At 40.4% G+C, this 15885-nt stretch overlaps 1 protein-coding gene across 4 annotated transcripts in view; it reads right to left on the reverse strand.

The window, feature by feature from the left end:
- Positions 1–469: 469 nt before the first annotated feature.
- MESK2 (misexpression suppressor of KSR 2) overlaps positions 470–15885 on the reverse strand; it is a 29773-nt gene continuing 14357 nt past the window's right edge. For 3 of the 4 annotated variants that reach the window (XM_050191681.3, XM_050191680.3, XM_055061756.2), the window contains exons 6-14: positions 15773–15833; positions 12011–12175; positions 9737–9840; positions 8718–8783; positions 8443–8542; positions 8280–8364; positions 5604–5651; positions 4446–4496; positions 470–791 (exon numbers count right to left, since the gene is read on the reverse strand). In XM_050191681.3, the coding sequence (XP_050047638.1) occupies positions 667–791; positions 4446–4496; positions 5604–5651; positions 8280–8364; positions 8443–8542; positions 8718–8783; positions 9737–9840; positions 12011–12175; positions 15773–15833 (805 nt within the window). In that variant the 3' untranslated portion in view covers positions 470–666. The other variant, XM_050191683.2, reaches the window with a different exon arrangement.

A 15885-nucleotide genomic window follows, 5' to 3' on the forward strand; every position in this document is an offset into this window, starting at 1 on the left:
TGCATTGGTCCTCCTCAGCAGTCTCCATACTGAAGCAAGGCTCCATATATAACCTTTCAAAGCTGGCTGGAGCAGCCCCAGTGGCAAGCACTGTCACTGAAGCCCTTTCGTTGTACTATTTGGAACCAAACAGACTTTATACTCTACAGCTTCAACGCAAGTTGCTGCAAGTCAGATGTAGCCTGGTCACACGCACAAAAGTAGATGCACACGTGCAGCTTTTACATTTTTGCTTTTTTAAGGTGCTCTCCAAAAGAATCCAGGATGCTCTGATTAATGCATACTTGAGAATAGGGCAAAAGTCCACAAAATATGTGTATGCAGGTCTGACACTGGGGTCAGTGCCTTTTGAGCTTAGAAGACTGAATGAAGCTTTGTACTACCACCAGGCACGAGTGTGCAAGCTTCAATGTACGTGTGGGTACACCAACAAGCATCTGTAACGTGATAACATGCAATTCTAGCAGCAGCTTTTGTCGTTTTAAGCCTAGCTGACATTTTTTTCTTTTTTTTCTTTTTTTGCTCATGTCCCTTTGCTTTTGCATCTGTGACCCTTCCCATGACCAACACAGTCTTTGCACACCAACGCTACAGCTGGAGTGCTGCCACGAAAAAGCTCTCCTGTGTGGGTCCCTCCATGTTGCTGGAGTTTTTTTCCACCTCTGCTTAGCAGTTCACCTGATGCTGGTTTATGGGGTTTTCAACAATGTGTACTTCCTGCTTGGTGTTGGCCTCCTCTTCAAGCGAAGTCTGACGCACTGAGCTCAACTTTTGACCAGCAAGACTAGGGACTACAAAGAGGAGGGTGGGGGGAAAAAGAAAGAAAGGGAGAGGGAGAGGGGGAAAAAGAAATAGAATCAAAAACAATTTAGATCTACAAAATCAACTCAAAACATAAGAGGAAACAAACAAAGAACTGTCATCACACACACACAGTCATACACACACACCACACATACACTAGTCTGGGAGAGCACACTGCCAGAGGCGCCTAAGGTGCTGCAACTACAAAACAAGAGCAAGACAAACAGGACAAAACAGGAGGTATAGGAATGAAACAAAGGTGAGGTTTCAGTCACACAAGTTTTCATACAGGAAAAGAAAAAGAAAGAAAGCAAAGGCTGCAACACAATGCACAGAAGAGGGGTTCAGTGAAACTATGATGCCCCCACTCCTCTCCTTGCTAACAGCCAAACCTTTGGCTTATCGGACTGAAAATGCAAAGTGGGTATGATAAAGAAAAGAGATGGATAAAGAAAAGAGATGCATGTACATGGTACAAATACGTGGGAGCACGAGAGACATTGCGTTACAACTACATTCTACTTATACATGTGTGCACAAGAAGGCTATGCTACTCGACCTTTAGGGCATTTTATTTTTACTTGGAAAGAACACAAAGCTGCCAGATTGCAAAATTTTGTCTGCCAAGCTGCCAACAGCTCACTTTTTTTTTTAAGGTTAAATGGAAGACCACCTTGGTGTGCTTTCGATAAAAATACCATTGAAAATTCAGACGACTAACAGGATGAAGACCACCCCACACTGCTTAAAACTGTGCTTTAAAGCTAGAACAAATACAAATTCCTTGCACCACAATTACATCACCCTAAGCTAAATGTTGTGCAGCCAGCTGCAATGTCTTGAACTGATAACTATTCATAACGGGGTCAACAGTGCTGTTGCAGTCACTAGCAGGGCTGCATTATATTTGAAAATGCTAGTTCCTTGCTCCTACTTTTGGTTGGCATCATAAAGCTGTCGTAAACCAGCTATACCATATATTACTGTGATCACACACAAATGCATTCTTTCAAGATCCACTTCTGGCACAAAAACCAAGACAGGGCACGCGAGAAATGTGCCACAAGACCTTGCATAAGTGTGCCATGGTGCGAAGTACAGAAAGGTGCTTGCCTACCTGTGAACATTTTCATTTAAGTGCTTGTCAAAGTATGAAAAAACTTTCTGCCAAGCTCTGTCCTCTTAAAGCTGATAGTTTATACTGTGCCCATGCATGAATTCTGTAGACACAGCTTAAATAAGAGCCTCCACTTGGAATGTTTGGGGGGCCATGAAATTGCATAAGATAAAGAGGTCAGATCTAAGACAAATTATTCTAGTTGAAGCATTACTTCTGTTCATAAACATGCATAAGATGCTGTAACTCGTTCATTAAGCAGTACCATGGCACTGAATGAAAAGGCTAAAAAAATCAAAAGGCTGAGGCCAAAGCACCAGACGAGCAGACTATGCACACAGGCACTGGCATTCAAGTTTAAAGTCAGCACCCATGTGTGTCGCCTTATGGTCTGTTTGTATTGTTCAACACCCAACAACATGCCTGGAAAGCCTAGAGCTGTAGATCTGACTGCCTCCATAATCTGCATTTAATAATTTGTTATTACCCATCCTTGTGTAATCTATGTAGCATAAATTTATGGTGGCATCATGATTATGCATACATATAGCAGCCATTAGCATGGAAGAACAGAATATAGAAAGATACAAACCTGACTAAAGTATATAACACAAAACAAAAAGAAAGACTACTCAAAACTAATAAAATTTTCAAGTGTATCAAAAGCTTTTGACTAGTATTGGCTTATGTGTGTATGAAATGATACTAAGTAATATCGGCCTTCTCCGATCCAAAACACTAATTTTTCACTCGGTAAAAGACAGCAAGTGATCCATGTAGATGGAGATGTGCATGTCAACAAGCTGGTGGAACTCCGAACAACTGCAATGAGGTTGACCATTATTTCTCAAGACAAATGCTTCACATAGGCACACTTATTAATATTGTTAATGCACGTATGCACCTTGAAATACAACAGAGCTGTTACCTAATCATTAGTCCCAAATAAAATGGCATCTATGACCTACACTAGAACCACCGGAGCCCTGACCGACTATATGAAAGCATCACAAGCCAACCCATGAGCACATCAAAACTTAGCAACAACAAAAAAGGGGCAGTTAATCCTGGCAAAAAGCACTTTAACATAACCCAGCTGCATGAAAGTAAGCATCACAACATAGATGAGATAAAGCTTACATGCACAAGCAAAGTATCATTCACAATAAAGTACCAAGCACAGAGGAATTGAAAGAAGCAAAAGAAGTTAAAGCAATACAAGTACATATAGAAGCAGCCTGCCAGTTAATGCAAGGATCAATGAGTCAAATTAGAAGAAAAAGAAGCAGTACAATTGAAAGCCGCAGCACGTTTTTTAATGGATGTCAATTATTACATTCAAGCCATGGCCACAACCAGCCCCAAGATTGACCTTTTCCTACTGTACTACCCCACCATTGGCACACCCACACAGAAGGCAACAGTCAACCATGTTACCTATCAGACACACCATAAACAAGTTAGACATCTGCCAAGTCTCATTATCAAAGCCTTACAAACACTTCCCCAAGTTCCCCCCTGTGCATAGCCCAACTTTAGCACCACAATATTTTAGGATGGTAAATGCTGTTTGCTATAAATTAGCAGTAGAAAAAAAAATCCATAATGATATTAGAGAATCCAGTAGGGTGTGAAATGTCCACCTTCGATTTCTTTTAAACAGCTGGCACAAATCCCACCACCTGAAGTAGCAAGCCTGCCATACTGAAGCTACAGCTACAAAGATGCTTACAAAGGTGAGGAGCACAAGAGAGCAGACTAGAGAAAAAGAATGCTTAGAAAACCTGTGCTTTAAATACTGCTTGCACAGAGCCACTCAGAATGGTGACAAAGAAGTATGGGCAGCCTGTTGTGCAAAGCTGCTAGGTGCCAGTGCTAAATGGTGAAAATATAGCAACGCTGCTAAGTCTAGTGATGCTCTAAACTTTGAGTGCAAAATTTCCTGCTGCTCATTGCAGAGCAACATCAGAAAGCAAGTGTGCCTGATGCCACACTATTCACAAACGTTTGGCTAATGCCTACTAAACAAATGATGCTTCACGTGCACACACACGCACACACACTCACAAACATACAAGAAGCATCAAAGAAGCTATCCCAAAGAAGAAATCGGAGAAAAACAGCCAATGGTGTCGCAGGCAATGTACAAAAGCAGCAACACTGAATATATGCCAGTCTTTTTCTTTTTTCCCTTCTTTGTAAACGAAAAAAATATATCCTATCCACAGTGGCAAGAAACCAAAGGTATCCATCACAATGACCATCCAAGGCTGATGCACAAGCAATGTGCACACTGGTAGCCACCAGCCAGCAAATGAAATGCAGCACATGTGCTGTCATGTGCCACCAGGCCTTGGCTTTCCTACTGGCCCAGATGCATATATCTGTGGGTGTCGCAGCCACGTATCCAGCAGCCTGTGCTGACGGGTTCCCCTCGCACTCTTCAGGCCTCGTCTGTTTTGGGCAAGGGCGCAAAAGCTCTTTCTGGCACAAACAAAAAGGAAAACTAACACAAGGCTCTAACCTGCATTGTGAGCTGAAGCAGTGAGGGAGGATCGACGACGCATCTCCAGGGCTGGCCAATGCAAGCAAAAAAATGAAAAGAAAAAGAACCAAGTCAACAAAGCTGCCATGATGCATATGCTGTGTGCTCAAAGCAGTACTGCTAAACTGCTTCTAGGAACTTACATACATAAACTGAGGCACTCTTGGTTTTAACCCAACAAAGCCCGAACACCATCTCAGATGAAAGAAAATTAAAACTTGTTCACATTTACTTCTTGCGATGGAGAGTATATTGGTACGAAAAAAACTGAAATGATATTGGAGTAAAAACTAATTAGCACTATAATTACTAAACTAGTAACTGATTTGCTGAACTATCCACAACTGAAAACTCCCTCCAGAATGTAAAAATGATAGTATGGGCTCTACATTGGGTCTCCAGTGCTCAAATCAAAGTTCTTAGGTAATAAATTTAGCGTATCAAAAATAGATAGGGCTTTGTAGGGTTAAAAGGGCAATCTGCAGTAGCTTGATAATTGCAAATGCATAATACTGTGCTAGGCTGGCGAGCCAGCCGAGCCTCCTGTTTTAACATGGAAAGGAGTCATGCAAACAGCTGTGACCAACAAAACAATGCGTGAAGCAGAAAGCAAAATTATGTGTGCATGCCGCATGAAACTGATACATTTCAGATAAAGGAAATCATCACACATTATATATATACATACATATATATATATATATATATATATTATACACACTGCCCATTGAAGAGCAGCGATTACAATGCATTGGTGGGGAATAGCCTCAGGGGCGAGATTTTGTAGCGATGCCTTTTTCCGATGCTAATGCTTTTCGGCACTTTTCGCGTTCACGAGTGGTTCGCGAGCGTCAAACGCGGACACTCACGAACATGAAAAGTGCCGAAAGGCATTAGCATTGGGAAAAGGCATCACTGCAAAATCGCGGCCCAGGTGTGGCTGACATATAATATTACATGGTGGCTTAACCTATGACCAGGCAAAAATTACGTTGAAGTACTTCCACATCAGTTAATTGGAGTGCTCAGGGACAAGTACCAACAAGCTAGATGCACATCTACAGTATACACCATTAGCATACATCAGTGCCTCTAAACCACACAGTGATCAATCAATAAAAAAACTGGCTATATTACCTTCATTGAGTGAAGCTGCAGAAGACCGCCTCTGGGATGAGTTCAGTGCTTCATAGAGAAAAAGCAAAAACAATTAAAGATAGCTGCAATGTGCGCAGTTTGGATTTTAAAAAGAGTATGTATGCCATCATACTTCAGAGGCAAAATAACAATGAAAGTGGCACTTATCTCAACCATAACTCAACGTTTACATTATATAATATATGCACTGTCTTGCTATACAATAAGGAAGAGCCACATGCACATTTACTCGCACTGCTTGTACCTGTGTGCAATGCTTACACCTTATGAAATTGACACACTTTCCAATCTGAACATCACTGACCGCACACTAAGATAAGATAATCCTTATGAGGTTAGCATAACAAGGCAACATTATGCACAGCAAACAAAAGGCTGAACAATTATTATGCAGACAGGCTCCATAAGCATAGCAACACTAGTTGGTAAACATTTAGCATGAGTAAACAATTCCTGGAAATGCACAGAAAGGCGACCTTGCAAGAGAGAATGGTTTGAATGTAGACAAAGGAATGGTTCTAATCTTATGGAGGGAGCATTAGCAGGCTGAGCAATGCAAGTCAAATTCAAATAACTAAGCATCCATCACTACAGTTAGCGTTAACACTTTCATTACTACACCTATTCAGGTCGATAGGTGATCAATAATTTTTATTGCAGATTTCAGTGAAGTGGTTTCTCAGATAACGCTCTGCAGTAGGTAGCCTGTGAAAAGGGCTTTCCAGAATCTGTTTTGGTTGTGTTTCTGCGGCAAAACTGATTTTTAATGCAACTTTTGGTGAACTTGGGCAGGTGCATTGTAGAAAAAGTTTGTGTGGCCTTTACCCTTTGCTGCTTCCGAGGGAAAAAAAAAAGGCAAGCTGCTCCCGATTACAGCACACCAACAGAATTTTTTGTGATCAGAACGCTAGCAGCAAGTTATGGATGACACTACATGGTCAGATTTACAATTTCACCATGCTGAAGGGTGATAATTGAAGAAAAAAAAAAAAAGATGCAAGCACCTGTCCACTGGTAAAAGTTAGGCTTTCAACTCTGAGCAGTTTTATTTCTCTCAAGTGCACTTTAATATCTCTGTCACACATCCAACATGCAGAACTGGGCATTTTCACAATGCTTGGAAGAGTTGTAGTTCAGAATTGAGCTTGTCCTAAAGCTGCAGGGGCTCAACATTGTGAAGACCTTCCAACTCGCAAACCAGTACCAAAATTAGGAATATTTGTCATTTGTATGTATTAACAGTTATTTTATGCACTACAGGCTTATATAAATACAACTTGTTTTCATTTGTATTATTTTTCTAAGTTGTATTTTCGCGATTGTGTTCATTTGTTTTAGTTAGCTTGCTCTTCTTTAATACATCTCAACAATGTTATTGACCAAGGGTCCCATTGCAGTCTTTGAATTTGGGACCCTCGTCTGTATATTGTATCTTTCCAATGCATTGTATTTAAATAATAATGAACTGAAACTGAAGGTACAGAAGATGGGAGACTGCACTTTACCATAGTAACGAAAAAGTTAGTGGTAACAGCGCCTAACTATAAGACTAATTGCCTAAAAATTGTAATGTTATAAGCAGGAAGTGACAACAGGCATAAGCTATCACAACAACCTGAAAACTTGGCAATTACTGCCAAAGCCTGCGCTCAGTTTGCTACTTTGATATGTATAAAAACTGTAAGCAACACTGCTGTTGAGACTTTGTAGGCTCTAAACGTCATTTGACACCTACATAGAAATAGCTAAATTTCTTGGCCTGTACTCTAATTTGCATTCTTCTGCCAAGAGTACAAAATATAGTACGCAGACCCAGACCCGTTTAAATTGAAAGTAGTATAATTTCCGACAGCGTCACGGTAAGCTTCCACTTTTAATGCAACATATACTGGCTAATCAAATTAAGTTTTTGTGCTAGCATGAAGCTGTAGTTAATTTTATATGTGCAAGTTCATAGTATGTAACTCTTATCACGTTGCTCAATTTTGTATACAAATGTTGAAAATTTATTTACAGGTAAAATTTTCAGTATAAGCACCAAATAAACTGAGAGCACAAAGTGCAAGATATCACAAAACAGATGACAGTGGACATTTCAGCATCGATACAGTGGCCTGCACATTTTTCAGGGCAACACTCATTCACTATTGCTTTGCTAGTCCTGAAACTTCACAAATTTTTTACTTGTGCTGCAAAATATAACATCTGCATTGGTACTTATCTGCTTCCATTGCAAAAAGAAAACAATGTCACACCTTACCATCAGAGATTAGAGTCGTTGAAGACAAGCATAGAGGTGATGCAATCTGCCATTAGGTTAACAAAACAAGCAACACAGATAGCAGTTAGGGTGTGGCTTTGCTGGCAAATGAATACCAATCCTATGACTGGCAAAGCTTCCTGCTTCGATGGTGAAGTGCACACATGGTAGGTTTTCATTTCGCCTTGACAAACCAGGCAAGTATCAGACTTACTTTATTTTACAATGCAGACAAAAAAAAATTAAAATATGTTCTATGTAAGAAATTTGAGCATAACCAAAGCAGCAATATGCGCGAAGTATCTATTTTTCCAAAGTGCTGACAAATATGCAGGCCACTGTAGGCCACATGCAGCGAATGTGTTTTCAGAGTGCCCAGAAATCTGCCTCCTTACCATATCCAAGCCCCTGAAGGAACAGTCTGAATGCCTCGCTGACCTTCCCTGGCTGCTCTTCAAGCACCATTCCACAGTCAGACACCTGGATTTCAGTAACATAGTCAAGCATTAACATAGTCAAGCATTAACACAGTCAAGCAATACAACCGACAAGACGTACCTTCATCCAAGTTGATGTGGTTGGGTCCATGCGGCTGTTCATGTTCACTGTGTCATCAAGATGTGGGGACAGGGCTCCTGCAACCAGCATCACACTGCACCTAGGGATAAATTTGGCTAAGTGTGAGATAAAAAAAAGATGTGTCCAAAGCACAGCATGGTTTTGTACAAAAATAAGTGGCACTACACAATGGCACCATTTGTCACTTGTTTGCATTACAGGCAGCTATTGACTGAACAAGTAAGTGTCAACAGCACATCTAATTATACACTCACTTGAAGTTCTTCACCATCTTTTTCTTTGCAGGATCTATTTCACGGGTGATGTTGAGGTCAGACCTCCTGCGTAAAGTTCACAAATTCATTAATCCCACATATGCTAACTCAGCCTGAAGAAGTCTGAGAGCACAAATGCAACAACCAGGCTTTATCAATTCCAACATGATGCAACACTTCTGCAGCCTTACTTAGCCAAACAATTATGTTTTCAAAGCAAGCTTTAAAAAAAAAAAACTGGCCTTTTGAGGAATACATATGCACTTTTTTTTTAAAACAATCATTTACTTTTGGATGCAGCACACAAGCAGCAACAGCAAACTTGGAATGGCGGAGACTGACAACCAACTTTTTAGATCACAGAGACTTCAGCGAATTTGCGGTTGCCGATTTCGCATGCTTCAGCAACTTGTTAGCATAATCTTGCTCAAAGCAAGTACCGCTCTTGGTTCATTCACCATCGGAAGACTTCCAACAGAATGTTTGGAGAGCGATGAGTGAAACTTTTTTAAATAAAAGTTTATTTATCATAAAAATTGATGCAACATTTGTAAAATTGTAAAAAGACTCCAAATTTGTAGTCTTTATGAAAAATTTGGGAGGGATGGCAGGTATGGGTGGACAAAGGGACTTGTATACATCAAAGTCCCCTTGTTGAAATGGTTCCAGAAGGATCTCTTGTTCAGTAGCAGGGAAACTTGGCGAGTGTTCATACTTGACAAAAACAGTGCTAAAATAGACGAAGACAAAATAAGGAAGGTACACATAAGAGTGCTTACTTTTTATGTTTCCCAGAAAATTTTCACAATTAAACTCGTAGCTGTGTGCACATAGCTGTGCAACACTCATATGTGTACTTCCCTTTCTTTTTCCTAGTCTGCTTAGGCCATGTTTTGTCAAGTACAATGCCAGTAGTGTAACTCAACTGGCATCAGGCAAAGGTAAATAGGTAAAAATACCTCTTACATTAGTCTGACTCAGTTCAAAGGGGCGTCTCTGTATACTCCATTTTCACTCACTTTATGAATGCATCGATGAAAAATCCAAGGTTTTGGGCATTGATCGTCTTGTTGAAGTACTGGCGAAACACTTGCACCAAGTCATGGTTCCGTTCTTCATTCAGCTGCAAAACCATAAACTAATTACATTTACCAAGCCCAAAACAAAGATTTTCAGTTCCCACCATCTCAGAGGAAACACCAAATGATGCTTATTGAAGTTTATTGACCAGTACATGTAGAGCCATAATGTATACAAATTACTACTGAAATAAGAGGTCCCAAAGTTAAACAACTGTCACGGTGACCTCCTTACGCAACATACGTTAACTTGATCAAATGTACAGCAGACAGTGGTTGAAGTTCACATGTATAAGTTATTCTAAGCATACGTATTATACTGAAGTGTAAAGAAACAATAAAAGAAATAAAACATTTAAATAGAAAAATGCGACAGCACGTATTACAGGAAAAGCAATTATGCACACATAACAAAAACATATTACGTACTATTACAAAACAAGTGAATTAAAACTACTACAAATCTATTGCAAGACCAAAATAAACTATTAAACAAAACTAAGAAACTATTGCAAAGCTAATACAGAAAGGCAATAACTATTAAACCATTAAGTGCCATGCACCAGTTAATTTTTTTTTGCAAGCGGTGCCAAAGACAAGTCCTGCTTGTCCATGTGTTTGGGTGCTGTTTCCAAGTGCCAGTAATGAACCAGGCTTATATACTTCACTTTAACGTTCTGTCAAATTCCCTCTTTCATTGCTAGAGGGCCTAGCGAGTCCATTCATTCAGAAAATGGAGGAAAAGGCAGCTTCCAGTCACGTGTGGCTGCACTCGTCTTGCGAGTAAGGATTTAAATTGAGTCATCAAGCTCTGAAGATTTGCTTCTGTTGAAAGCATTGACAGTGATGACAGTGTGTTCAGTGCAATGGCGAATGGTTCCTGCTAAAGTTACTAGAGAACTCTGGCACTACGGTCATTCAGCTAGCATGGGAATGATGGTTGGTGCATGGATTTGTCTGATCTTTGTGCTTGTGGCTTCAAGCAGTCTTGTGGGTTTGTTTACTGCAGTTTATCTACCTGTATCAACCTAAACTTCGAAGTAACCCTACATTTGTAAGCAAAAAGGCAATAACAATCCACACACATGCAGGATTATTGCGAGTTGTTGGATATATAATGCAATATTTCATTCAATATGAACAATCTGCATAGTCACAAAGACGTTTGAAGCCAGAAAGATGAAGTTTAGGCAAGTCCATGCACTAACCATCATTCCCATACTGGTTGAACTGCTTATGCTTGCAGCTCTTGTAGACATAGTGTCAGAGTTCCTAGCAACTTTTGTACGAAACTCTATGGCGTCTAGGGGTTGCAACAGAAGTGAACCGGCATCAGCTCCGAAATGTCTAGTCGGCGCAGATGGTTCTTGTTATTTAGTATTTTCAGATATTAGTAGCAAGTTTACTAGCTACATGTTATAGATATTTTGAATCTGCACAGAATTCACTGTCCTGATGTGCAATTAAAAAAAAAAATCAATTTGTGCACATTTATTTCTTTTATTTGTTGCCGCCACTTATAGAATTAAGAGCCATGTAAAGTAGTTAACAAATGTATTATATACAACTCAAATATGTAGGCGTTCCTAAATGACAATTTCATGAGGTATCGAATTCCAATGTATTCTGCCAGCAAGTAGATAAAACAGAGAACATAACTTACAAGTAAAAAGCTTTATCCGAAAGCCTGACAGATTTGAAATGAATCGCTGCCACACAACGATAGTTCCCAGGCTGCTCTGAGCAATGAGAATGTACATAACACGGAACCTTTTGGATGAAAGGATGCTCTACTCCAGAAGCTCATGGTACTCCTATGCACTTCTGCAACTTGTTAGCATTCTCTCTCTCTCTTGTACTACCAATAATAAAAATATATAATTGAAGGTATTAAAACTTAATTTCACACAAATGAAGGAGCCTTAATTTATTACAGAGTATTAGCAAGTTACCTTGGGGTCGCAGGTGGGCCTACAGGTGAAATGTAAACTATAATGTTGCACAACAAGAATCCACTGAAAGGACGTTTTGCAACTGCAACATTCAGGAAAAACTTGGGGATAACTATGTACACTTTGTAATAACTTCTGCCCAAGGAGACCAGCAGTGTGCAATGACAAACCAATTTTTTTTTTCTTTTTGAGAAGTAAATTCCAGGGAAAAAAATTATCGAATAAGACAAAATCATTTAGAGCTGGTTTAATCGCTACTGACCTTGCCAAAGTGGTGCCACATCAGGTAGTCCAATGTAGAAGCAGTCATGCCTGAGCTTCGAAGGTGCATGGCATTCAGCTTTTGGTAGCCCCATTCTGTCCAGCTTGACTTGGTGGCAGTACAGTTGATCAGGAATAAGGCATCAACAAGTTCCGGGCGATCCAGCTACAGAAGGCATGTATATCATGAGAACATATTTAGTTTGGCACAAACAGCACATTGGCATCTATAATGCAGCACGCTCAAAGTTAACAAAATAATATAGATTACAAAAGGATTTGCAGCCATTACATTTGGAAACCTGTTCTAGAAAACATGAAATAGTCAGCAACAGCATCAAGCTTTGATATATAACAAACCTCAATCTAATTAAGGCTGTAATGTAACAACTTTGTTTCGTTTGCCTATGTTAATTCCATTGAAAACCATGCATTCTTTTTTTCAATATAGCCAAGTAATTTTATTTCCGTTTTTATTTAACGGTGTTGACATATTCCGTGCATGTACTTTATAACCCTTCGAGGGTCAATGACTTAAATATGCAGCTTTGCGACAAGTCCGAAATGGTCGATGCCATATATTTACGATGCCACCTGTATGTATGAAAAACATCCAATTTTTGTACACTGAAGGTTCTGCCACCCTGTGTGAATAAAATATTTTTTTTTTTCGCTTCGTAGTCTTTTGGTTTTAATTCCACAGCTTGTTTACGCCGGCGTGTCAATGACCGCTCGTGCCTCCGTGTGGAGGTTAGACTTCATTTAGTCTCGCGGACGGTTTTCGTTTGTCACGCTCGCAATAATGGACATATATTTGATTTCCAATCTCTCAAAGGATCACCGCTAGATGCTCGCTGTTTATTGTATGTATGTATGTATGTATGTAATCGCACCCTCATAAGGGTGTGATTACATCTCGTTTACTAGCGAGAAATGGCACTACAAATGATGCAGTCATATACAAACGATGCTGCCATGCCTGCGTTTATTTTCTTGAGACTCGCGAGAACTGATTGCCCCCTCATTTGGCGATCGGGCAAAGGAGTGCTGCAATTTCCCGACTTGTTTCGTTTTTTTGTGACCGTGCACAGCCATTGAGTTTTCTTGCGTGCGCTCACATACAAGGGTCAATTATATGCTATGGACGTGTGCACCGGTTGCTCTTCTCCAAGTGAGTAGAGCGGGGATTCCTTTGATGCCAAATGAGGAATCAGACCATAACTATACCACCAGTGTATTTTTGTTATTCTTATTATATGCGTTTATGCAAGCCGACCTGTACTCATGAATAAACAACGCACATTTATCTATGTAAAATAGTTTTTGTTTTTAAACTTTATGGTAAATACAAAAATTGTGGTAAATATTTTTTTGAAGGTCACGGAAGATATTAAATCTGCAATAAAAAATATAGACTCTATGAGGTCTCACTTGGTTTAAAAAAATTACCCTCGAAGGGTTAAACTGAGAACCAAAGAAGATAAAAACATTGCTTGACACCAAATTCATTAATTGCAAATATCCTCTTCAATGCGAGTGGTGAAAAGCACCGACCATCAAGCAGAGAATGAAATGCACTGCTGCGACATCTGCCATAATGGTACAGGAACCGCACTGGGCAGGCTCCATTCGGGCTCTGCTGTACACTCTCAAATGTGTCGGCAATCAGTTGAAACAGGAAGTCACCCACCAGAAGTAAACTTGCGAGCACCTTCATAGTAACCAAAGAAATTAGCATTGTCTCCGTGTTGTCTCACTGTCCTTACAGTTTTCACATGTATATATCACAAACTATGACATACTGGTTTTGGCCCTGTGAATCACTCCAGTGTTGTAAAAAAAAATAAAAAAAAAATAGGGCAGCCTAGCATTGATGAACTTTAGTGATGATGATACACATATATGCATGGCACTATTCAAGAGCAGTTGCTAACACTAGGCGCAGTCGTGCCGAAATTTTTCCCTCGATGCTATCTCTACCAAGGAGGCCAGTGATGTCGGTCCCATCATTATTGCCAAGTTTCTTGTGAAATTTTGTCCAGATATTCTTTCTGTGAATTAATTGCAGGCAAAAAAAACCGCCACTTCAAAAAAATTTGCGATTTAATCAAGTTTTTCACTACAAGTAGGACCTTCGTTATATTGAGACTCAACTGTATAATGAAAAGCTATAGGACAATAAAATGTGGAGGCGCTACAGCAAAAACAAGATGAGCAACAGTGAAATACCAGAGATAAATACAGTAAAACCTCGTTAAACCGTACCCGCTTAAACAGTAGTTTCATTTTGGAAGTAGTGAAGTCAAATCCCCCGACTCAGCGGCCATTGAACATGATGCGTTTTGTATCCGCATAAACTGTACCAGCTTATTACGTACGTATGGGTTAACACGAAGCATTTCCACTTTTCGTTGCGAAATCAGGGCGGTACATTGGCACGGCAGAACAACAAGCCTCAGAGATCCAAACGGTCTCCAAGAGCAAACGCAGAGGGCGCATGGAAGGGTGAAGCCGCACCAATATCGATATCATTTCGGGGCTGTGCCAGAGTCTGAGAAATTCGGTCAGTGTTCTGGTGCCACGCAAGCTAGGATAAAAACCGGGTGCTCAGCATAGAAGAAAAATTGGACACTGTCCATGCTGTCGAACGTGGCACGAAGTCGATGCTGGCATGCGAGAAGGATCTACCATTGACTACAGTGTGTGGCATTTGGAATGCGAAGGAGAAGTTGGTCGGCAATGCTGCTGCGACCGTGAAAATACGTCGGCTACGAGGTTAGACTTTTCACCATTGTTGCCTCGGTTATTGCCGAAGTGTCGCCTAACGACAGTGATGAGGACGACACGGAAAGTGACAGCACGGGCAATGTGGCAGATGCTGCGCTTTACGTCAGCCTCGTGCGGGTGTTTGCCGAGAAGAGGGGGCTGGCGAAAAAGCTGGCTCGTAGCTTGAGAGAGTTTGAGGGTCACCGTTGTCGCTGCTAGTCCGCCGCAGCATCAAATGAAAATAACATATTTTTGCCACACGAAGTGAATAAATACTGCCCGTTTTCTGCCCTTTCATCGCACTCTCTTGTAGTTCCGTTTTTGACAGGTAAGTGGGCGATCTCACGTTATTTCAGTTAAGCAGTACTACCATTTAGTACATACTTTTTCCGAGCTCCGGCCAACTACAGTTTAATGAGGTTTCACTGTACAAAAAATTTCCAAGCATAAATGTGACTTTAATAGGGTTGATAGATTAGAGAGTTCGCACAGATCTATTGATACAAACACACAAAAAACTGGACAAAAGGTAAGAAAGGGAACAGACAAACGTAGTCTGCCCCCTTTCTTACTTAGTGCCCCATTTTGTCGCACAGTTTGTATCAAGAAAAGAGACTAATGTTGACAGCATGCACATATCAATGTAACTGTGCTGCTCTTTGCAAACATTAGCCGAGGCTTTTGCAGTGACCTTTGGCCACTTCAGGTGCATCAATGAATGCATGCAGGCAAGAAAGGATGCAAAGATTCAGCTAACAAAAAAGCAATATCCACTACACTACCCAACTTGTCTGGTGCACTAAGGGTCAACACACCTTCGTGGAAACAAAGCGGGCAAGCTAACATGACCCTTCTTAACCGGTCCCATCTCGCTTAATTAGAATGTCAAATGCTACGTGGAGTGAGGAACATTAAAATTGAAAGATCCCTCACTGCCAAAGGATGAATTCCCAAAACAGAGCGAGGAAAAAAAAGTTGAGAAGAAATGGAAACTTACAGCAAACTTGGCCATGATGTAAGCACCAGCGCCTACACCAAATCCAATGAAGTGTTTGATCCTGTAAGTAGACATCAAATAACCAATTTTAATAAATAAAGCAAAAATAAAAA

The sequence above is a fragment of the Dermacentor andersoni genome, chromosome 1 (genome assembly GCF_023375885.2).
Source record: "Dermacentor andersoni chromosome 1, qqDerAnde1_hic_scaffold, whole genome shotgun sequence".
Lineage (NCBI taxonomy): Eukaryota > Metazoa > Arthropoda > Arachnida > Ixodida > Ixodidae > Dermacentor > Dermacentor andersoni.